Source organism: Heloderma suspectum, chromosome 1, assembly GCF_057233095.1.
Source record: "Heloderma suspectum isolate Gila_16-S chromosome 1, 16-S_ref, whole genome shotgun sequence".
In the NCBI taxonomy this organism is placed as follows: domain Eukaryota; kingdom Metazoa; phylum Chordata; class Lepidosauria; order Squamata; family Helodermatidae; genus Heloderma; species Heloderma suspectum.
This window is the reverse complement of record NC_139458.1, coordinates 160,433,926-160,458,085: the sequence shown is the minus strand read 5'-3', so window position 1 is coordinate 160,458,085 and position 24,160 is coordinate 160,433,926. Positions and strand designations below refer to the sequence as shown.

The 24,160-nt window shown below is 39.0% G+C and overlaps 1 protein-coding gene across 1 annotated transcript in view; it reads left to right on the top strand.

Moving 5' to 3' along the window:
- Nucleotides 1-24,160, top strand: part of ACTR3 (actin related protein 3) — a 55,422-nt gene that overhangs the window by 3,331 nt on the left and 27,931 nt on the right. The window contains exons 2-3 of the mRNA XM_084808365.1: nt 17,516-17,571; nt 22,548-22,672. Of these exons, the coding sequence (XP_084664491.1) occupies nt 17,516-17,571; nt 22,548-22,672 (181 nt within the window). The remainder of the gene's footprint in view (nt 1-17,515; nt 17,572-22,547; nt 22,673-24,160) is intronic.

Sequence of the window (24,160 nt, the reverse complement as noted above, 5' to 3'; positions counted from 1 at the left end):
TCAGTAAACATTTGAAAGGGGAGGGACAGATCTCCAGTTATTCATGGACATATGCCATGAAGTTACCGTATCTGGTTTATGTCTCCAAAGTGCTCCTGAGTATTGGGTACACACATCTTCCTTTTAATAGCATTGCATTATGTGTTAATTTGGCCTTAGTGAGCGAAGTGTGCATGCAGGTTCTTCCAGAAGGGAAGATATGACACGATGCCCATTGTAGTGAACAGTTAGAATTTGCCGGCTTGATTTGAGGTTGGCATCTGAATGCTTCATTCAGACATTGCACCAAACTATGGTTTGCACTAACCATAGTCTGAGCTTTCAAATGTATGAGTAAGCCATGTTTTAGACACGTCTGTTTTTGTTTTTTGTTGCTCAGCATGCCCAGTTACATGGCACAAGGGCCTCCATAGGTGGTGGAATAACATCTGTAACTATGCTTGATCAATTCAGATATTATTCAGACATTTAGTACAAACCATGGTTTTGGATTCTGGTTTATTTTGAACAATGGCTTGCCAGTTCAGGCATCTTGGCTGGCAAGTCACAGTTAAGTTAGATATGACGTTTGATTGAGTGGTTGTGACCTATTTAAATGTGTACACACAATGCGCTTTTAAAATTACCTCTCTCTGAAGAAAATAACATACAGCGAATGTACGATGTAACACAGATACTTAAGCAATCATATGTGTGCAGTGAAGTACATTTGTATGTTCCATTACTTTGCCCATCAGGATATCTCAGTTTCTTACTCAGAATGGCATGTTTAAGCCATTGATTCTGCTGTTGTTTGTTTGCTACATTTAATTTTGTTTTTACTATCTGCATTTCTTTAGAAATGGGGCATCCCATTCACTATACATAACATTGTTCAATCATTCATTCATTTATTCATTCATCGTATTTCTATACCACCCCCTAGCCGAAGCTCTCTGGGCAGTTCACAAAAATTAAAAACCATTAAAATACTTTACACAAAGTACAAAAAGTATTTGCATAAAACATATAGACAGATAACACACACAGAGACAAGATATCTAAAAATTATTTTTTAAACCATCAGCCAAAGACAGTCCAAGACGTAATTAAAACTCATTATATGCTGCCAAATGCCTGGGAGAAGAGGGCAGTTTTTACCTGGTGCTGACAACACAACAGTGTTGGTGCCCAACAGGCCTCATCGGTGAGATCATTCCATATGTAGTTAAGATCAAATCTCCATTAACTGGTTCAGATTACATGTGTTGGATATTATGTTGATGTGTTGGGAAACAGGGCTTAGTTTTGTAGAACATTTTTGAAGTTGTAGGTTTGTCATCTTATCTTGTTCTTTGGCTTCTCAAGGCATTTTATAAAATTGGGTGAAAAAATAATATAATCCTATGCCCAAGAACTCATGTGCAAGTTGTGCTAATCTCAGTGTTATTCATGTGCATGTAATTGTCCACAGAAATCTGCTTTTACTACAAAAGAATGGAATTTCAGAAACAAATTTTAAAATTCCTAAAAGAGTAGCTTCTTCCATGCCACTGCAAAGGCAAATGAATACCTTCCATTGTAGTGTTGAGTGTTATATTCCATCAAGCTTTAAATTTGACTGAATTCATACAACTTCCTTTGGGATGGTATTGTGCATCCTGCTTTCTAGGAGTCCTTACATGATGGTATTAGAATAATAGTCGTAATTTCATCCATGTTTTAGTTTTCTGTGAATAACTTCGGGTTGGAGCCAGCGCTGGTCATCTGCTAGATTTTCCTTCCCCCCTGCAGCTCCCCGTGCACCCCTACCTTGGGAAGGGTGTAAGTGTGTCTATGTATTTATATGTCACTTCCCCTTTTAAAAAGTCCCAAAGCAGTTTACAACAAATTATAAATCAATACATCATTAGATATATAATATAGTTTGAATCTTCAGGCCTTGCAAATATTTCAAAAGGCAATTCCATATATAAAGAGACACGTGAATTCCCAACAGATGGTATGGAATAGCTAACTCAAGGCCAAGATAAGGTATTGGGTGAAATCCAGTTGTATCCATCTGCTCATAGGGGACTTTCCAGAGCAGATTTTGAGGGCGCGCACAGGGAACTTCAAGGGAGAGAAGAGGACACACAACATTGAATGTAGGCTGGTGTCTTGATTCCCAGGCAGAAATAGTTTTCCACTAATTAATTCTAAACAACCTCAAATATGAATTTCAGTATTTGAAATTCCATAGCTTAACTGACATTTATCCTTTTTTTATGTAGTGTCATACTCACGACTGCATATAGCATGTAAAATAAATATTTAAATATTGGACAAAATTAGACTTCTGCTTGTCCCTGAAATTCATTAATAACATTAACGCAGTTCTACAGTGAACACTTCATTTGTGTCTTCAGGGTGAACAAACAATTCCCCAAGCCATGTTGCATACTTAAGAGGATTTTTTATTGAATGGGGTTTAATGCTGACTTTTGTAGCTGTGCTGAAATTTGTGCCTGTGCTGGATATTGTTCTGCTCTGTAGTAATAGCTGACCCAGTGGTGAACTCTTTGTTTCTACATGTTTGTTATCAATGAATAACTATTCTAGTCTATGCCAGGATTTTGTTAATGGGAGTACTCATGGTAGTATAGCTTGATGGAAGAACTTGGACACTTATGTGGTATGTTAGATTTGATCATTTGTAAGCTGTCTTCAGCACTGTATTGCATAATAGCAGCCTAGATGTTCTGGAAATAAATTTTAAAAATCATCTTACTATTTTTGTGGCTACATAGGTGGTGTGTTGAGATTTTTTAAAAAACCTTCCCTGCCAAGGAATATTTATAGTTTACTATAAAGTTTTCAGCTGACTTTAAGTTAATTGAATAATTGTCTAGCCTTTTAAAAACTCCAAATATAAAAATGTTACATTATTTGAACCTGTGTAGTTTTTTGAGCATGTTATATTTTATTTACTGCATCTTGTCAAAAACAAAAAGTAATTCCACATGCCCTTTATAGAGGTGGAAAACCCCCAATAACTTGGATGACTCCATTTTTAAAATGCATAAAAATTAATGTGCTCAAACAGGGGGAAAACCCTCTGAGTACAGTAATTCTGTATCCATAGTACAGAATTTATATCTATATGTTTTTTTCTTAAGGGTTCAAATGATATGCCCATAACTAATAGTCATTGTCTTATGTGCTGTTCATTCCACAGGACAGGTTCTCTTTTCATTGGGTGTATGTTGCCATTTCTCAGTGATTGATTTAGGGTGCAATCCTATGCGTGTTTAGACAGAGAAAAGGCTGGGAACTCCCAGTATGCCCTCCAGTATGCCCCAGCATGGCTGGCTGGGGTATGCTGGGAGTTGTAGGCCTTTTCTCTGACATGAATAGGATTGTGCATGTCAGTAACTTCAGTCGGCGTGTGCTTAGTTGTATTTAACAAGTACAGCTCTTAAGAGATTTTGATTAAGAACTGCAAATGGATTTACACATTATACAACATAATTCAAGTAACTCCTGCTTTCTCTTTTTGCACAACTTGGGTAATATCAACAGGAGGAACTCGGTATATCCTCTGTGGAAGATAATTGAAGTGAATGCACATCTGGAGTCTGCCCATCTTGCTGTGTGGGAAGATGGTCATGTCTTCAAAAAGAGGAAATACTTGTACTTCCTCTCTTTTGCAGATTATGTATGAAATGGGGGCCAAACTAATCTAAGATGACCTGTGTTTCTCTGTGGAGGTTTTTTGATCAGTTTTTATTTTTGCATGTAGCAGCCTGACAGCAGCAAGAATAATAGTCACTTGTCACTGGAAGAGTTCTGAAATCCCATCAGTAGGGGTATGGTGACAGGAATGTGTGGGAGGTTGTCATTATTGTGAAGCTAGCAAATCATGTGAACTTTAAGAGAAAGAGGAAAGTAATTAATTCAGAGAGGTATTGATAACCCTCTACAGAATTCTGGAATGCCAAAGAAAGAGTAATTATTAATGGAGATATAATATTTTCCAAAGAGATGAGACTCTAACCTGTAATAATGTGTAGCAAAGGCATATGTAAGTACAGTTGATTAGAGGGTAAGGTGATGTAACATTGGCATGTTGATTATGATTATAGGGTCATTTTAAGACTTTTTTATAACCCCACAGGAACTATTTTGATAAAATAACTTTGAAGTCAATACTTCCAGAATTTTCTAGATTCACATTTTATTTAAAAGAAGTATTCAGTGTGAAATGCAGAAGTGCACAAGATTTTGCAGTGGCTGGTGAGATTTTTGGACCGAAGTATTCTTAATTTGGAAAATCAATGATCTCATAGTTTAAAGGTGGACAACCTGGTGCCCTCCAGATTCTTTGGATAACATCTCCCACAATCCCTGATGATTGGCCATGCTTATGAGAGTTGTAGTCCAAAACATCTGAAGAGTACCAGGTTGTCTACCCTGCTTGGTTCATAGTTGACATTAAATATGCTGTTGGTCACCTCATAAAGTACTACTGAGTGGCTTATGTTCCTAGTCTATGTAGTAAAGAGCATTAGACATGTTGCTTGTGATTAGTAAAAACATTTTCTGAATTGATGACCTGATTGACATTCTGGGTGTGCTTGTTTGGTTCAGCAAATCTTTTTTTCATAGGACTTCCAAAATATAGTACAAAATGGACTTATTTATGGACTTATTTAGGAAGAATGTCTAAAGATGCTATGTATTCAAGTATTTACAGATAAAACTGAAAATGTTACCAATTCATAATACAGCGTGTTCACTGATGCTTTGTGTACATGCTATTCTTAGTTAAACATTTATCCTAGAGTGGCTAGGTAGCTGGCCAGATGGGCAGCTAAGAAATCTAATAAATAAATAAAATAAATCCTGCCCTTCCTAATACGAGGTGATATACATGCCCACCATCTTATCTTTGAAATAGTCTTGTGAAAAAGCCTAATCGATGAGTTGGTGACTGGCCAAGGAAAGCTTTGTAAACCCTCATCTTCCACTCTAAGTCTGGCAGTCGATCCACTATGTCAGTGTTCCTCAACCTAATACTATCCAGATGTGTTGGACTACAACTCCGATCACCCCACTGAGCATGGCTAGTACAGAGGTACGGTATTTTGTACAACAAAAATGTGTCCTCAAAAGATGTCGTAAAAGGGAAGCATTGTGACACCACCAGCATAATAAACCTCATGATTTATTTATTTACAGCATTTATATACTGCTCCACATCTAACCAGATTTCAGAGTGGGGATCAGTAAAAAAAAAAAAAAAAAAGAAAGATGATAAAAAGATAAAAGAAATAAAATACCACATTAACATTGTTGTTGTTAAAAACAGAGTGCCTGGTTAGTCAAGGAAGGCTTCCTGGAATAAAGCTGTTTTCAGGAAGTGCTGGAAACAACACAGTGTTGACACCTGCCTGACCTTCCGAGGCAGAGAGTTTCCTAGAAAGGGGGCCACCAAGCTGAAGGCTCTTCTCCCGGTGGACTCCAATCAGGCCATAGGTCCATGCAGAACCACCAAGAGCATGCCTTCTGATGACCTCAGTTACTGGGCAAGTTGATAGGGGAGAAGGCATTCTCTCAGGTATCCTGGTCCCAAGTTGTTTATAGCTTTATAAGCTAGCACCAAAATCTTAAACCTGGCCCAGAGGCAAATAGGCAGCCAGTGCAGTTCCCTCAGCAAAGGAGTTGCATGCTGAAAAGGGGCAGCTCCTGACAACAGCCAAGCTGCTGTAGTCTGCACTACCTACAGCTTCTGGAACAGCCTTAAGGACAGCCCCACATAGAGTGCATTGCACTAATCCAGCCTTGAGGTTACTAGCGCCTGTACCACTGTGGCCAGGCTATCCCTGTCCAGGAGAGGCTGCAGCTGGCAAACCAGCCAAAGTTGATAGAAGGCACTCTGAGCCTCCATGGCCACTTGGGCTTCTGGCAACAGTGATGGATCTAGGAGTACCCCCAGACTCATAATGTCTAATGAGATTTCCAGATCATATAGTGTTATAGTCACATTTTTATTCTGATTTAGAGAACACTATTCATTTTTGTGGTAGATTTAAACCTCAATAGGATTTTTATATGGAAGTTGGGGGTGGGGGGATTTGTATTTCAAGAAAAACTTGGAATAGAGTTTTACCCTCTGAAGTAAAATAAAATAGAGATCTGAACATCTTTCTCCATCATTTTGTTTTCTGTTTGCCACAGTGCATTCTTGCTACATTATCCAGGTTATCTCTACCTTTAGTGGCATTATTTGCCATGTGTGGCTTTTTGTTTTCCATCCATCGCTATCTAATAGTGCATAGTAGATAGCAGAACTGCGGTTTTGCCCTTCTTCAGTACATAAGATACCAGTGCTTGCGGCCCCAAAACTGAGGGTAGTATCTCCTTTGTAAGACATCATCTACATCAATGGGGGTATATCAGGTTTGCCAACTTGGGTTGAGCCACTGATTGCCATCAACAAGTCTGAACTGGCTTCTTGCTCCTTGAAAAAATTATTGATCAACTCAGCTTCTGAGAGCGGATAGTTTTGTATATTCAAGCTTTGCAACATGAAACTGTCTAAGGTGTAATTCAGTTATCTATTGTGGTGGGTTAGCAAGAGTACTTAAGAGTCATTGAAGGAAGGTAACACCTTTTCAGGCACTGACATTGAAAATGAGCTGGAATTGAACATGTGGAGAGACAGTGTGATACAGTGGATAGAATCTTAGACGAGGGCCTGGGTCAACCACTTCTGGGTCAACCACTTCTGGGTCAGCCACATTCCCACTCAACCACTTCTGTGGGTGACATTGGGCCAGTCACTATCACTCACAGAATCATGACGTTAGAGGGGGCCTTGTATGCCATCTTGTCTAACCCCCTGCAGGAAATCCAGAGCTAGAGTCATGCCCAACAGGTAGCTGTTCAGCTACCTCCAGCTTCTGCTTTGCTGAACAACGGAGGAATGCCCTGCTCCTGGGTTGTTCAGCATGACATCCGAACCCAAAACTCTGGATCATTGAGGGAGAAACAACCTAGAGTTTTACCCCATGGTTTGTTGTGTTAAAGTTCTGGATTGTTTCTCCCTCAACCCAGAGTTCAGACATCATGGCGAACAAATCAGGAATGGAGCATTCCTAGGTTGTTTAGCAAAGTTGAAGTGGGTGAGCAATCAGGAGTCAGCACTCTTGCTCACTCCCAACTGCTCACAAATAACCCATGGTTAACAAAATATGGTTGTTTAATTGTCTGAACCAGGCCACTGTCTGGTCAGTGTGGGTCTGAGTTACTCTTCAAAGCAAGTCAGCTGATTGATTTGCAAGGGCCTTTGCTAATCATAGCCCTCCTTGCCTCCATTTACCAACTGCTATCAGCAAAAAAACATAGTGGTAGTAATAGCAACTGTATGACCACCAGGATCCAGATTTGACTAACATAACACCTGTCATACAGAGCACCATCCCATCAGCTTGTTATAAATATCAATAGAAAAGAAGTTAAGTAAAGCTATTATCTACTGCAGCAAAATTACTGGATTGAGTGAGCTGGCCTGTGGGCTGTCTGGCTAGAGTTTCCTCTATTCTGTGTTCGTTTTTATAGCCAACAAAGGATTTTTTATCTACAGCTTTGAAGTATCAGTTGCTTTTTCCACCTTCAAAAATAATGACAAATGGCAGTTCAAAGAGTTTAAGTTCCTTTAAGCCACTAAGGTTTAAGTACTTGCACAACTTTAAGAGGAAAAATGCACATGCAACAACTGAAGTTGATACTGACCAATACGTACAATCACCAAAAATAATGAATTGTAAGTTAACAGCAGTGATAGAATTCCTTTGAAAGATTTCTTGTTGAATATTTTTCAGATACATGATTGAAAATAAACTTTTTCATAGATAAGTAGACATGGTTTATATTGATTATATGGATTATTTTCAGAGAATATTCTTTGTGTTCTGCCAAGAAATTGAGAAAGAGGAAGCTTACTTGTAAAATAGATTTGGAAAGCTGAGAACTGACAGTCACAGAGGTGATTGATTCACCACTTGTTTGGCTGTGGTCAATTATTGAAGGATGCTATATGAAACCAAGCATGGCCTTTTTCTGTACTTTTTGGTCATAGGCACTTCAAATACAAATATAGGCTTTACAGAGCCTTTGGCCACACTGGGTTCTGTGGGGTGAGGTGAAGATTAGTCCCTGGGACAGTGGACATTGCCCTGCCCTGCCTTATACCAACTTTGCTCTCTATATACATAATTCTTCATAGCAGAAGCATGTCGATTACGTTTCTAGCAATACTTGAATAACAAATATTTGATCTCTAATCATATTTCTTCAGTTTTAAGTTGCTTCAGCAAGTTACATTTGTGTATGTTACTAAATCTGTATTACATTTTTGCTGTATCTTTACAGCCAGAATTAAATTGGCTATGCTGGTGAATTGTTGTTCAGTCGCTCAGTCGTGTCCAACTCTTCATGACCCCATGGACCATAGCACACCAGGCCTTCCTGTACTGTGACTAATTATTAAACAAGGAAATTAGACAGTCACTATCACCTTTAGTGTTGGCTTCTCACTGAACTGGAAGCAGAAGACATATTTTAAGCTACATATTCCCAACAGGCATAACCTGACTCTTATTTTGAACTTCAGATAAGTTAGCAAGAGAGTCAGCAGTAACCTGACATACATTTCAATGACTTGTATATCAAGAATTTTTCTCCCCCTTTTTTATAGATAGGTTTAATAGTGATTTCTGTAACCTCTGATACTGCTGAAAAGCTCTGGAATATACCTTATTTGTGAGAAGTAAACTTTTCTATGTGTTGAATAGTGTGTTTACGCACAACCAAGTAACTTTTATAAGCTACATACAAGTAACTTATTATAAGCTTTTCTGTGGATTATGGAAGTCTAAATATAATAATTTTACTTGTGCTATTGTATACACATTTATTTATTTATTTATTTATTTATAGCATTTTGATCCCATTCAAAGAAAAAAGCTCCCAGAGCAGTTGGTATACAGTCAATAAAAACAAGACCGTTCCTGCCCTGCAGGCTTACAATCTAAAAAGACATAACACAAAAGGAAAAGGGACTGGGAGGGAAGAGGAAAAAAAAGCAAGTTGTCTTTCAGCAGGGCTAGTGGAATGACCCTGCTTCCAACCTCATCTCCCTCTGCTGCCGCTTGCTGGAATGGCTGTTCGTGGTGACAGTTGAGGGAAGAAGTCTGATGGAGGCGGATTTTCAGCAGGGCTGACAGAAGGGACCTGCTTCCCTACTGAAAGTCATGAAATCACATGAAAATTCCATTACTAAGGAAATCTGGAATTAATTAGATATTGCTGATACCAAGATCTGCTAAATAATGAAGACTACTATTTTAACTGAACTAAAATTAGGGAGTTTCTCATTCTGATTCATGAATGAATTGTGTCTTGCTCTGCATGACTTGTACTACTACTCCATTGCAAAATTTGGTTTCCAGAATCAGTATGGGGTAAAAATCCTTAGTAAGTAGGTTTGATTCCATTTCAGATTTTCTTGCTATTTGAAAGATTTCCGGATCCGTGTTTAAGGTGATTATCAACGTCTATTTTTCCTCACTGGTCTACTTGTCCCTTACTTTGATTTTACATTATTACTTGATGACCTTCTTCTCGTTACTATGGATATGAACCTGCAATTTTTAAGATGAATTTTAGTTCTTTGAACAGGAGTATAGCAGTAGAGTTGCAAATAGTCAGGCTCTACTGAATGGCCAGGGTGTCTGCCAATAATCTTATTTATTTTCATGACTCATTCTTCTGCATTTTTCTTAAGTAGCTATTAATATTTTTAGATATGCTGAGTTGTACAATTTGAGCTTAGACTTTACTGGAAGTACATCTTAGCATTTTTCTTCCAGTCTTCAGGACATGTTTGTATGCATTGGATCATTTCCTGCATAAGCTACTAAGCAGTCTTTTAAATCTTGAATGATCTTCTGTTTTGGTTTTTTCTGAGCGTGTATTTTCTAAGTGCTAGGGTATGGCCTGACCTCTGTTCTTTTATTGAACTTGGTACTCTTGCACTGACAGCCTGGCCCTGTGCACGTTTCCTCAGAAATAAGTCCTGCTTAGTTCAATGCCATTTATGCCACTATGCAATCCTGAATTTTCAATTTCTTAGAATATGTTCGGAACATATTCATAGTAGCAATGCACATAGGTAATATTTTTTGTGATTCACTTTGGAACTGGAAGACAACTTGTTCTATTGTGGATTTTTGTTATTGCTCAGACAAAAAAGTATGATAGATCAAGCCCCAGTGCCAAAATGAAGCTCTTCCAGTTTCAATTTGCTTATAAGCTTTTGTTCTCTAGAAATATACATTGTGTGGTATGGTGTACTTTAACATTTCAGCAAAGAATAGTTATTTTAACAAGTCCTTGACACTATTTCTTGTCAGAGCATCCAGTCATGGGAAATGTTTGAAATGGTCTGCATGAAGGAAAGGAGCAGAAGCTGGCTGGGTGATCATCTTCCTTGCATTGTATCATAAAAAAGGGCTCTAAAACTCACCATTTGTATACTCTTTGGCAATCAGAGCCTGGTTTTGAGAATGCAGAGTTCTATGAGCACCTGATGTTCCAATTCACTACAGTATAAACAAATATATGAAAATGGGAGGGCCTGGCATTACTGTTCTTTATCCTTGCATTTATTAGTACAGTGCCTCCCCCACTTTTTAGCCTCCCTTCCATGTTGTTTCTGGGCAACAAGAGAAAGCTACCAGGTAGGTCATATTTTATAAAACCTGAAGATCCATGGTACCAGGCAGTATAAGGAAGATAGAAATCAAAGTCCTTTTTTTGCCGACCCGGCAGAAGATGCACTGTTAAAGCCAGGAAGCGTAGCTTCTTGCGAACTCTAGCTGAAAGTGATGTTAATTTTCTTTTTCCTGAGTTTATCATTCCTGATAAGCAACACCTATTCTAATATGGGCTTGGACCAGTCTTGAGGACAGAGTTTTGTTGTACTAAACTGCTTTTTTGTGTCTGCCCAAAAGCTGATAGGAAGGAAAGGTAGTAAAACTCCTTTTGCTAGTGTGAGTACCGTACTGTGCAAAAGTCTTAGGCCACCATTAGATTTGTTGTTTTAGCAATGGTATAATGACCATATATAATTATTTCTCAGTCTCTTCATTAGAATACAACCAGGAAATACAGGGAATGTGTATGCAGTATTCAACAATAGAAAAAAAAATCAGAAAAAACAGCTTCCATAGGCTAAAGTGGCAAGTATTTAGTGTGACCTCCCCTTACACTAGAGTAACAGCAGGCGCCTGGCCAGGAATGGTCTTCGTGGAAGGGTAGCAGCCAAGAAACCACTTTTGCGGAAGGGGAACAGAGTGAAAAGGCTAAGATATGCTAAAGCTCACAAAGATTGGAATGAGGATCAGTGGAAAAGAGTATTATGGAGTGATGAATCCAAGTTTGAAATTTTGGGGTCCAGTCGTTGACAATATGTGAGAAGAAGAGTTGGAGAGAGATGGACGAATGAGTGCTTGCGGCCTTCGGTGAAACATGGTGGAGGGTCTGTCCTGGTTTGGGGCTGCATTTCTGCCAGTGGTGTTGGTGATCTTGTCTGTATAGATGGGATCATGAATGCTGAAAAGTACAGACAGGTTTTAATTCATCATGCCATTCCTTCTGGAAGGCGCCTGACTGGGAATGGTTTCATTTTTCAGCATGATAACGATCCCAAGCACACTGCTAATGCAGTGAAATCGTATTTACCGAGGAAAACAGCTGATAAAACACTGACAGTCATGGACTGGCCTCCACAGAGTCCAGACCTGAATATTATAGAGGCAATATGGGATCATCTGGACAGAGAAAGAAATAACCTACATCTAAAGAAGAACTCTGGGAAGCGCTGAAAGAAGCCTGGTATAATATACCAGAAGATTACTTCAGAAAACTTCAGGACGGTCTCCCCAAAAGAGTTCAAGATGTGCTTATAGCCAAGGGAGGTCACACTAAATACTGACTTTTGCCTGTACATATTTCCTGTATTTTCTGTTTGTATCTTAATACAGAGACCGAAAAATAATTATGGATGGTCATTAAAACTTCACTAAAACAACAAAGCTGGTGGTGGCCTAAGACTTTTGCACAGTACTGTATATCTAAAGAAAAAGATCTTCAATAACTTTAGTATGCAAAATCTGTTGGTTTGAAGGTAAAGTTTGGTAAATATTTTTGTAGTTCAGACAAGGCACTGACTTGGATTCCTGCACTGAGCAGGGGGTGGTGGACTCGATGGTCTTATAGGCCCCTTCTAACCCTACTATTCTATGATTGTATGAGAGTAGAACCTACATGTGGTGGAGAGACATCTCCCCATCTGGTGAATGTGTCATACCTCTTAGCCCACTGGACATCCACACATTAGAGGTACTGTACACATAGGGTCTATACATAATTGTTAACCGTCATCTGGATTGACTCTTTCACACATCTTGGTATGAAGCTAATATTGGTGTAAATTGAGGACCATCAGTTGAACTTCAGATTCACTTACCTAGTGATGAGTTTCATTTATTTGTTGCTTGGGGGCATCTGTGTGTCCATGTGCACAGGAAGTATTACTCATTAATGAATTCCCCATACTTATGGAGATTATTTGTGGGTAGAGATAATAGTATTAGAGTAAGTAAGTAGATATGTGGGATGAAAGCAAAGTAGCATAAGGAGGATATAACTGAACATTAGCATAAACCAATTACAATTGGGGAGGGATTGGAGTAATTATTAATGAGCCCCTAATCTGGACAGCTCTTGGGGCAAACTGCATGTTACACTACACTGAGTACAGTTACATATAATGAAGCTCTCATGGCTACTGCCTCCTTTGCAAAGCGCCCAAGCTGCATTTATACCATCAGTATTCCAGATCTGTGTGTAACATGAAAATATGGGCTGGGGCCCTGCTAAGTGTAAAATCAGCTGACAGGGATGTTTCTGGGGAAAACAGCATCTTCCCCCACTGTATTTCCATAGAAAGCACCTCCTTCTGAATTACCTTTGCAATGAAGAAGGGGCTGTTGGAACTTTGGATTGTAACCATGTAGAATATGTAGCTTGTCCCTTTAGCACAGGCCTAACTGGAAGCTGATGTGCAGCCCTTCTTGTGCTTAAAACATAATTATGTGTGTGACCAGTTTCACTGGTCTGTGTTAGAGAATGGCAATTTGAATGTTCTATAAAATACTTAGAACATTTAAAGTGCAGCTGGAGTAATTCTATGGCCCCTAGTCAGCATCCATAGGAGGGGCCATAGGATATTTTGGATTCCCAGATCTGAGGTCGGAGACAGGGCTTTGACCTCAGAGAGGGGAATCTATTATCCATCCCTCCTCCGTCTCCCCCTCGCAGCCCTTCTCCCCTTGCAGTGGAAAGAACCACATCGGCTGCCTCTCCGAGGTCCAGATTGCAACCTCCAAGAGGGGAAAAGGGAGCACTTCGGTGGATGAGGAGGAGACTGGAGAGGCCAGGATACAAGCTGTTCTGGGGCCTCTCTTGCCTCCTTTCTTCCTCCTCCGAAATGCTTTCGCTAGACAGGTAAAAAAGCCTGTTTAGCAAAAATGCAGGGTGCAAGGACAGAGAGGCGAAGATTGCCTCTGCCACCTCTCCTGCCCTACATAGGATGAGCATAAGCCTCTGAGTTCGGGGGCTTACAATCATCATAATAGGATTGCACCCTAAATGTCAATTTTTAAAAATACATATTTACTAGATCTCCTTCCCATAGGAGGACTTGTTTTTGTGAGAGTTTTTGATTTAAAGCTAGGGTCATGACTGTATACATTAAAGTATGTTTGGGGATTCCAGTGATTATGTTGACACAATTTTCTGGAATTTATTAATAGTTGTATGTAAATACCTTTGCATGATTAACTCTTTCTCCACTTCTATTTGCCAGGTTAAACATAGACAACCAGTTTAAATAGATACAGTTCTCTGGTCCTGTGTATCCCTAATTGAGTTGAAATGTATTTTTCCTTCTTTCACTGCTTCTCTCAGTCAATAGGAGCTGCTCTTTCCCAGTTGTCATCATCAGTCATGGAGAGTTTTCTGCTAGTAAACATTTGTTTAGTTCCATATAATTAATGAATGTAGCCTTACAACACAGAGTTTAATACAATATAGTACATTACAATACAGCTTCCAACTCTGTTGCAAGATAGTAGTGCTTTGTAATATCACAGTTATACCAGTGGCAGATGTCTATAGATGCTAACTGACTGCTTTTCCCTGAAGTGACTTATGGGCATTGCTGCATTACTCCCTAAAGTAAGTTTTCACATAAAGAACGTGGTTGACTAGTCAGAACATACCTACTTGAAGTCATTTACATCTCAATCCTTTGTAGAGTTGGGTACACCTGAGCGCATTAATTTTCATGGGCTTTGGTGCCTCTAATTCTGCATATTATAGTGGTGTTGACTACCTTCAACCCTTCGCTGATTAATTGATAGAAAGATAATTTTTGTGGCCTTGACATTCCATGCAGAGCTTTAAATTTAATGACACAAATACAAAATGGCTTTTGTTACAAGTCTCTATTGGCTTTTACTTACTAAATGGTGACAACCAGCAAATAGTTGGGCTTGCATCTGCAGAACCTGTGTTTAAGTCCCACATCTGCCATGGATTCATTGTGTGGGTCTGGGCAAGTCACCATTTCTCAGTCCCAATTCTCATATGTAAAAAATGCAAATAGCAGCTTGTCTAGAGTGCTTTTGTGAAATGGGCCAAGAAAAAGATTGCAAAGCTTTAGCTGAATTAAAAGGATTATATCAATGACTAATAATGGTTACGCCCAGTTTATAGAGCGTAAGTTTATGGTACTTAAGTATTCTCTCTAAACCATGAGGTGTGTGTATGTACTTTGCTAGTGTAAACACTGGTATGCTTCTTGTTGATATTAATTTATGAGTTAGTGCGTTACTTCCCAAGTAACTGAACACAATAAATGTTCTAGTGCAGTATTTTTCAGAGTTTTTCTTTGCAGAACACTTGAAAAGTGCATGGGGTCTTGGCAGTCCACTTAAACTTTTTTGTTCTACAAATCAAAGCACTTAACTCATATTTTAATAAGAAAAAAACTTCAGTACTGGAATCATTGTAAAAACCAGTGTCATATTATGACAATCAAGGGCCCTAGGCCTGGCTGCTGAGAAGAACTGGTAAATTTTTAGGGAGAAATGAGTAGGCAGCACCAGTGTCATATTATGAAGATCTCTGACCCTAGGCAAGGGCTTGTTAGCCCATTCGATAATCCAGCCCTAATAAAAATGGCCTCAATCTCCATTGTCTGAAAAAATACATCAAGTGCTGGGCTAGTTACAGATATTCTCTTATGTTCTGTAACCTTTCCATGGCCACCTAAATGGAGCTTGCAGACCATCAGTGGTTCGCAGACCACAGTTTGAGAACCTCTGTTCTACTAGGTTTTTATCATGCTTAAAATTGAATATAACAAATTTGAAGGACTTGGAGAAGTGTTTGATTAATCTGAATTAGTCATCATCTGAGGTTTATAATATTTAAAAATCATGAAAATGTGACTTTTATCAACATGCTTTATTTAGGAGCAACTGATGTACACTGTCTGAAGCATGCAGCACATACCACTAAAACGCTAGTGGCTCTATTATTTATTTTTTCACCCAGCAGGGACAGCACATGTGATCTAGTTTCTCCACTGTTGGAGTCTCGCTCTCCCTTCTGGGCTGGTGTGGTACTGCTGTTTAGGACTCAGTAAAAGCCTATGTATGGTGTAACTGTTCCACAAGGGAGCCTTTTGTAGAGGGTGCAGTGGTGTTCTGATGAAACATATAAGAGTTTTAGAAGCTTTTTGAAAGCAAGTAGGACAGAGTTCCATGATTTTGTCCTACTTGCCTAGCATTATGTACTAGGTACTGCAGAAAAACGTTAACAGCTCCTTTATGGCTTACAATCTAAATACATACATACATACATACATACATACATACAGGGTACAGAGTATAGGGAACGTAACCAGGCACAAAGTTCATTTCATTGACTGTCAGATGGTGAGAGCAAATTGGATTCTGGAAAATACAACGCAAGAAGGCATTTTAAAAATGTTTAAAAGCCTCTCCCTTTAATTAGGAAATATTGCAAATGTGAGAAGGAAGAGTGATTAATGGTGCAGCAATTGCAAAAGAGCAAAATTGAGGAATTTAGAGAGAGCGAAGAGATTTGATGCAGAGAATGGAGACAGAAGAAATTAGTTGTTAAATATGTGCACGACTAATAAAATTGTTGCCAGGCATTGCTTAGCTGTACGTCACTGTGCTAAATGTGACCACTTACATGTGAATACATGAAGTGGCTATAACTCAGTAGAGTAAGGTTAATTGCTGATGGCCTAAAATAGCTCTAATCCATGTACTCAAGACTTGTTGGTTTATAGCATGCATTATCTAAATCACAAAAAAGATATATCTGGAAATCGTATATTAAAATTAAACTTAAATTCCAATTGTTAGTGCTTTAAGGAAATCTCTTAGCAGTGGCCTTTAGTAATGCTGCAAAGGAAGAAGACATAGTATTATAAATGTAGACATTGACCCAGCTTGCACGTAATGGCAAATCGTGTATTAATTAACCTTTGTTTGTAATTTAACCCACAATTTGCCATGCAGACTTCCGCTTTTAATCAACAACCTCCGATGAGGCGAGTTCATATGTTTGAGCATGAATGAGCAAATGTGAGCATTACAAACAAAGTGGTCCATCAAAACCCTTGACTTTTGTTAAATAATTATTGAATTGTGATATTTGCACTTCATAGGAGATACAATATTGTATTCCTTAATTAACGTATTAGGTTAGCAGTAATAGAAAACAGTAGTATTTGGAGAAATGTGAATAAAGCTGTATAAGTTTGGAAATTTTTACTGCAGCTGATCACCTTGCTCAAGTGGGTTCTAAATAGAAAACCTGCCTGCCTTTTCAGCAGAGTGATCAGCGGCAGTAAAAACTTTAAAACACCAGTGGCTGCATATGCATATCTCCTGCACCTATGGTCTTGCTCTTTAGGATTACAGCCTAGAACCATAATATTGCACTGTGCACCCCATCTTCAGAATGCTTGTGAGCCTCGTGTCAAATGATGTAGATTTGGGATATTTACTTTTATCAAATAAAGCAATTACATTTCAGATATGAACTGAAATTGGTATGTTGTTTAAGATGCAGGGTTTCAAACATGTAGTTGTACTTGTTATTTTTTTTTAAATCTGTTTTTCCTGTTGTTTTTTTGTTGTTGAAATTTATAATATATAATTTAGAATACAATGGATTAAAAAAGATTCAGGATAACAGCTATTAATGATGAGAGATATCAGTGGTGAATATTATTGTGAGTATTCTTGTGACATTTATTTGTAAATACTGGTTTTCTTCCTGGTTGCTAGTAATGTAACCCGTTGTTTTTGTTTGGTCTTTACAGGTATACCAAACTGGGATATGCTGGTAATACAGAACCACAGTTCATTATTCCATCATGTAAGTTTTGTTTTGTTTTGTTTTTTAACAATTTGCAGTTGTGTTTAATTTGCTCTCCATCGTCACCTAATTTAGCCCATGGTTCTAAGACTACAAATATACTTAAAAACATAGAGCCATGCTGGATTAGACCAAGGGTCCCTCTAGTCCAGCATTCTGTTCACACAGTGGCCAACCAGCTGTTGACCAGGAAACCACAAGCAGGACACAAGTGAAATAGCACCCTCCTGCCCATGTTCCCCAGCAGGTGGTGTACCCAGGCATACTGCCTCTGATACTGGAGATAGTACATAGCCATCAGGACAAATAGTCATTGATAGCCTTCTCCTTCAGGAATTTATCTAACCTCTTTTTAAAGCCATCCAAATTGGTGGCCATCACTACATGTTGTGGGAGCGAATTCCAAAGTTTAACTATGCACTGTGTGATATTTATATTCTTTTAAATTCCCCTGAAATAAGTCCTCTGTGTGATATCTTTTTGATGGAAAAAGGGAATCTATTCAAATTTCTTGAGAAAACATTTTAGGGCACAATCCTATGGCTGTTAGTCAGTGGCTAGACAACCATAGGATAGTTCAGTTCCTGGGAACTGGCTTTGGAGCCCACGCTCCGAGTTCAGTTCCCGGAGAACCAAACTCCACTTCCTCCTGTGCCACCTTGTAGGCAGTGCAGAGCCCTGTGCTCCGCACTCGTAAGAGCAGTGCGGAGTGGCGAAAACGGGGCGTTCCCAGGGGCGAGCCAGGGCAGGGAGGTTGGAAATGCTGGTACAACACATCCTATGTGATGTCCAGCTGCCGCTTCCCACACTCTGAGGTCCTGCGGCTAGACAGCCGGAATCGGCTGTCTACCCACGAAAGCAAGGCAGGGGGAGTGAGGAGGAGATCTGCTCCTCACCACTCTTCCTGCTCTGCACTGGATAGGCGGTCATCCCCGGGGTCGGAGGTGACTGTCGATCCACATAGGATTGCTCCCTCCAATACTTGCATTTTGAGACATTCAGAGAATGAACAGTAGAGTTTTTAGATTTACATTGATATGTAAATTTATGAGGCGGGGAAAGCTTTCAGATTTTGGAAACAGATTTTTTTATCATGTGGGCTCTGCACTGGTATTTTTTTGCAATGGAGGTTCATGCAGAAGTATTTAACAGCATTAGTGTTTAGTTTACACTTGAAAATAATTGTAGGAACTTGGTATTATTTTGTACCTTTTTGGCTGAAGAAGTAATAGGAAAGGGGTGCTCTAATTTTTTTTCCTTCTCTTAATGTAACAGATTTCTGCCTAGTTTTCAAATTGTTCTTGAAAAAGCTTCTGAAATTTCATGGGACTTTTTTTTTTTTGCTTTTCATTAAAGGCTGCTTTGTTTAGCTTGCAGAACTCAATTAACTTGCTCTTGGAAATCTGCTCTCTTAATCTTTTCAGTAACTTGGCACTAGTTGAGTCATGTCCTGGTAAGAAGTTTAATTTCATTGACTAGTAAATAGAAGCAGATGCAGTAAGATCAAAAGAAGCTTAAGTAAGTTTTATAAGTTGCCAGGATCCAGGTTGCAGGGCTGGGGCTTTTTGGGACACTTGCCCTAGCTTATTGATCCTGGAACTTACTACTACGCTTTCTGTTGGCTGCCCAGGTTTAGTAAGAGCGTTACTGGGATACAGGAAGTCAATTGGTATAGGGCTGCTGGCTCTGCTTGCGTTGTATGGCCTGCCTGAATATAGAGTCATCTTTAAAAACCTTCCTTTGTGCAGCTTTACTACATACCCTGTGAAATTTAGATCCACTCTTGAGAGAGGTGTTATGAAACTCTCATATGAGCAATCGATATTCTTGGAGCTGCCCCAACACTCTTCTTTCTCTTTAGGGAAAGACAAATAAACCTAATTTCTTTTTTCAGTTTGAAAAGAACTGCTGTTCAAGGAGCAGTTGTATCAGTTGATGAAATGAAAACATTTATTGCTCTTCCATCCTTGAGGCCAAATTAATGAATAAGTATGCTAATTGCAAGTCCATGTTGTAAACTGTGGCCTAGAATAGGACTATCTGCAATTAATCTTTATTAAACAAGTGCTGATATTTGTTTCAAAAATCCCAAGCTGCTCTTGAAATATTTCTGTATAAATCAATTTGTTTTTGACACTACTAGGCTGTTTTTTTAATTTACATTTGCCTATATCATTGTGTTAATAAATTCACATAGCATTCCTTATTTAGGTTTTAGTTTTCTTTTTGCTATAAGTATGGTCTCCTCCCATAGTCCAGTACAGATACAGTGTTCTCTTCTTTGCTATCTTAGACTGTAGTTTGACCTAGCCATGGTCAGCAAAAAAAATGCCTATGTAGATGTAATACTAACAATAGCTAGTTTTGAAAATGAAAATGTGGGAAAGTTGTGCACAAGAAGGGGGCAAGACATTATCAGCCTATGCTTAGGAGACTGGGTAGTATTATTTTCAGTAATAGCAAATTCAGGAGGTTAAGTGTCAACAGGATTGCAAAACAGGGCCACTGAGAAGCAAGAGCGAAGGAACAGTATACTCAAGGGAACACCAAGGATGCAGAAGTACAAAAGATTTAAAGGAAGGGCTTCCCTCGCCCCAATGCCAGTGAGGACTGAGAATACTCAGTGGCTTCCAGAAACTACAGAAGGTTGAGTGACAGTGGGAAATGAAAACCAGGGATGGTGACAGTGAATTGGCCTGCTTGAGCCACTCGGAATTTAAGAGTATGCTGGGACCTGGCTGGCTGGCTGGCTGGAATAGTAGAATTCTTGTTAGGAAATAAGGATACACTGCAACATTTTGTTGCGGGTCACATTTGTTGCATCTGCACTGGGCATATAGTTTTGCATAGATGCCTTTGGACTTGATGGTGTTATAGGCCCCTTCCAACTCTGCTATTCTATGATACTATTCTATGATTCTTTCATAATGGATGTGAATTCTTGCTGCACAAATAGGCTTTTAAGTAAAAAAAAAAAAAGAAAGGTTTTGAGACAACTGATGTGGCCAGAAGACCTGTTCAACATCTAGCTACACCCTCTCTTGCTAGTGCCCAGAAAAGCTGCTAATCATATAGATGCTTAGTTTTTTCTTAATTAATGGCAGCTTGATATGATTCAATATGCCTTTATTGATTTGTCTTCACAACATTGAGCATTCATAGAATAGTAGGGTTGGAAGGGGCCTATAAGACCATTGAGTCCAACCCCCCCACCCCCATTCTTACAGTTGTGAAGGCATCAGGTATTATATGTTGTCTGGCATATATTTTAAAATATTATTCTATATAAGCCACCATTGTATCTTCTTTAGATATTTGACTTTTAAGAGATTAAACAAGTGGTTTAATGATTGTGAACATTCAGACCCAATGCAGCACAAACACCACCTTATTTGTTTTCAAAGCTTTTTATTCTTGTGAAGAACAAATCCAAGCCAGCTACTTCTTTACATTGTTGGAACAGCTCCCATCTTTAAACACCATGGTAACCTAGTTATTTTTTTCGACCTAGCTGTAATTTCCAGTTCATACTGTCAGAATGCACTGCTTTTCTATCATGGTGTTTTTCCTCTTTCAAATTCTGAAGTTGTTCAGGATATAACTATGATTCAGCAACAAAGTGACATAGCTCATTGATGACAGTTCATCAAGAAATGTTTCCTGTTTGTGTACCCAGAATGCGAAAATATACTAATAGACATATGCCATTAGTGATGCATTTGATCCAGCAATGTCTGTCTGCTAACAGAACGGGCACCGCTGGTGGAACAGATTCCCCCTTCCACTGCAGCTCCCCGTATGCCCTCCAAATTTGCTCTGGAGCAGATTTGTGTGGTGTGCAGGGTGGCAGAGAAGGGGATGTCCTGTTGTGTAAGTGGAAGTCTGCTCTTGCAGTGTCGGTTGGAACCCGATCAGTGATATTTGACTATCAGACCAATCAGCCAACATATCAGTAGCTTGCCTGTATCTTACTTCTCGATTCCAGGAATGCCCAGATGCTGTTTTAAGTTATTAGGTGTCCTCTTGGGAGAGGCGAGTTCCTAAATGGTCATTTTGGTTATGGGCATATGACTTGGAGAACACAGTTACGTATTTTTACAACAATTTCTTGAGTTTACCTTAAACTGTGGGAAGAGACCTGGCAAGAATACCCAGTGAGCATCATTAAGCAGTGACTTGAACTTACATTTTCTGTGTCCAAAGTTTATGCTACACATAGTGTGGGCTTTTGACACTGCACCATATAACCTCATCTTTATTTCTTCTGATGAAGACTGTTATGCTCCAGCTTTCATTTAGGCAAGTAGCAGGATTCTTAAGTATACAGTGGAAAGGCTGTTTGAATTGCTTTCCTCCCACTCACCCTCATTCCTTACCCATGATTTGTTCATCACCAAGCTGTGATGAAAATGTCTAGGATAAAAGTGAGTTGAAATGACAGAAACCATTAGCACATTTTAAGAAATAGCTTTCTAGCCACCTCAGTTGGCCCAATACGTCAGTTTTCTATTCATAGCATTTCTGATTATGCAATAAAATGCACATTTAGAACTCAAAGGAGAGATTTGTGCAGTGGATTATAAATGTTTGTGGCACAAAAGGAAGTCAAGAAAAACTAAATAGGAAGGCAAATGCTGTAAAAATGTAATAAAATTCCAATAACTTAATCCACAGGAATAGAGATATGTAAGTGTGATGAGGTTATAATTGTGGTATAGAATTCCATGCTTGGTGATATGAGATCAAAGAGTTCCTGTTGGGCTTATGTAGTTATACCTACATAATAGCGCACTGTACCTACAGTCTTCCTCACCAAGTCAGAAATGTATCTTATCCAAAGAGTTGGATTGGGTTCCTACTAAACATAGGAATAGTAACCTCCTCCAGTGTTGGCAACATGATGGATCTATCTTTGAAATGTTGAGACGCAATTCTATCTATAATTTCACTGTACATTTTTTAAATCTGCTTTAAAGGTATTGCTATAAAGGAATCGGCCAAAGTTGTCGATCAAGCACAAAGAAGGGTTATGAAAGGTGTGGATGATCTAGACTTCTTTATTGGGGATGAAGCAATAGAAAAACCAACATATGCAACAAAGGTATGTAACCTGATACTACTTTTTAAAAAACAAAACAAAATCAAAACACCATATCCAATATATTTGTTGTTCAGTCATTGCAGAGTTTGTCTTGGAGAGCAACAGGATCATCAGGCTTGGGATTAAGCTCTGTAAAACTGTGCTTCAGATCACAAGTCCCCAGGTAGAATAAATAAATAATGTAAAGGGATTAATATCATAAAAAGCTTGGCTTTTTGATTTTTCAAGTTTATTTTTATTTATTACATTTCTGTCCTTCTAGTCCAGCAAAGACCTGAGAGCAACATTTTAGCATATTAAGTTAGCCTCTGAGAGAGGTTAGGCTGACCTTCAGAGCTGAGCAGGGATTTGAACTTCATTTTCCCTCAACCAAAGCCAGCGTTCTAGTCACCACGTCACATAACTTGTTGTATACAGTGGCTTGTTCAATTAATTCATTTATGTCTCACCTTAAAAACAATTTAAAATACAATAAAATACAACAATATTTTTAAACAGAAAAAGAAGCAGTTTAAACAGCATTAAGATCACATAAAAACAGGTAGGCTAAAACAATGCCAAGAACATTAAGAAGTTAAAAGGCCTGGGCAAATAAAAGCACTTTCATGGTACTTAACACTCAAAGAGTTGGTGCCAGGCAGAGAGCCCCAGAAAGGTATTCCAAGTTGGGATGTCATGAAAGAGAATGCCTGAACCTCAGACACCACCTGCCTCATCTCGATGAAGAAGGACATTCCCATATAAGACTGGGCATATTTATATAGAAAGCAGATGATTCTTGAGATACCCTGGTCTCAAGCCATAAGGGCTTTATTGGTTAACACTAGCGTGGACATGAATTGAGCCCAGAAATACACAGAAAGCCAGTGAATCTGCTTTTAAAAGTGGCAAGCTATATTCTGAATTTGTGTCAGTCAACAGCGTTAACAAATAAAACATTTTCTAGTTGTCTTCAATTCAGCCCTTGTAAGCTTATTGGAATAGTCCATTTGGATGTTACTAGAGCATTGATGACAGTGTCAGGTTACTTCAGGTTTGCACACTATCCTGAGTGCTTCATGCCAGATGCTACCTGGGTGTTCAAAGTACAGACAGGTTCTAGTAGCACTCCCAAACTGTAAACCTGCTCCTTTAGGGGGAGTGTAACCCCATCCCACTTCTCCAGTGATCCACCTACCAAAACCAACTCTCTTTTGCCCTCATCCAGTCCATTTCTGACTCCAAGAAACTGTTCATTTAGTACTTCCACCTCTTTACCTGACTCCAGTGAAAAAGAAAAATATAGCTGGGTGTCATTGGTGTACTGATAACATCTCACTCCAAATCCCCAGATTATCTTCCTCAGAAGTTTTATGTTGATGTTAAATGGTATGGGAGATGAGAGAGAGCCTGTGGAACACTATGGCACAGCTGCCATCAGGCAGAGCAATACTATTCCGGCACCTTCTAGATCTGACTTGCCAGATAGTGCAGTGTCACCCACTCCTG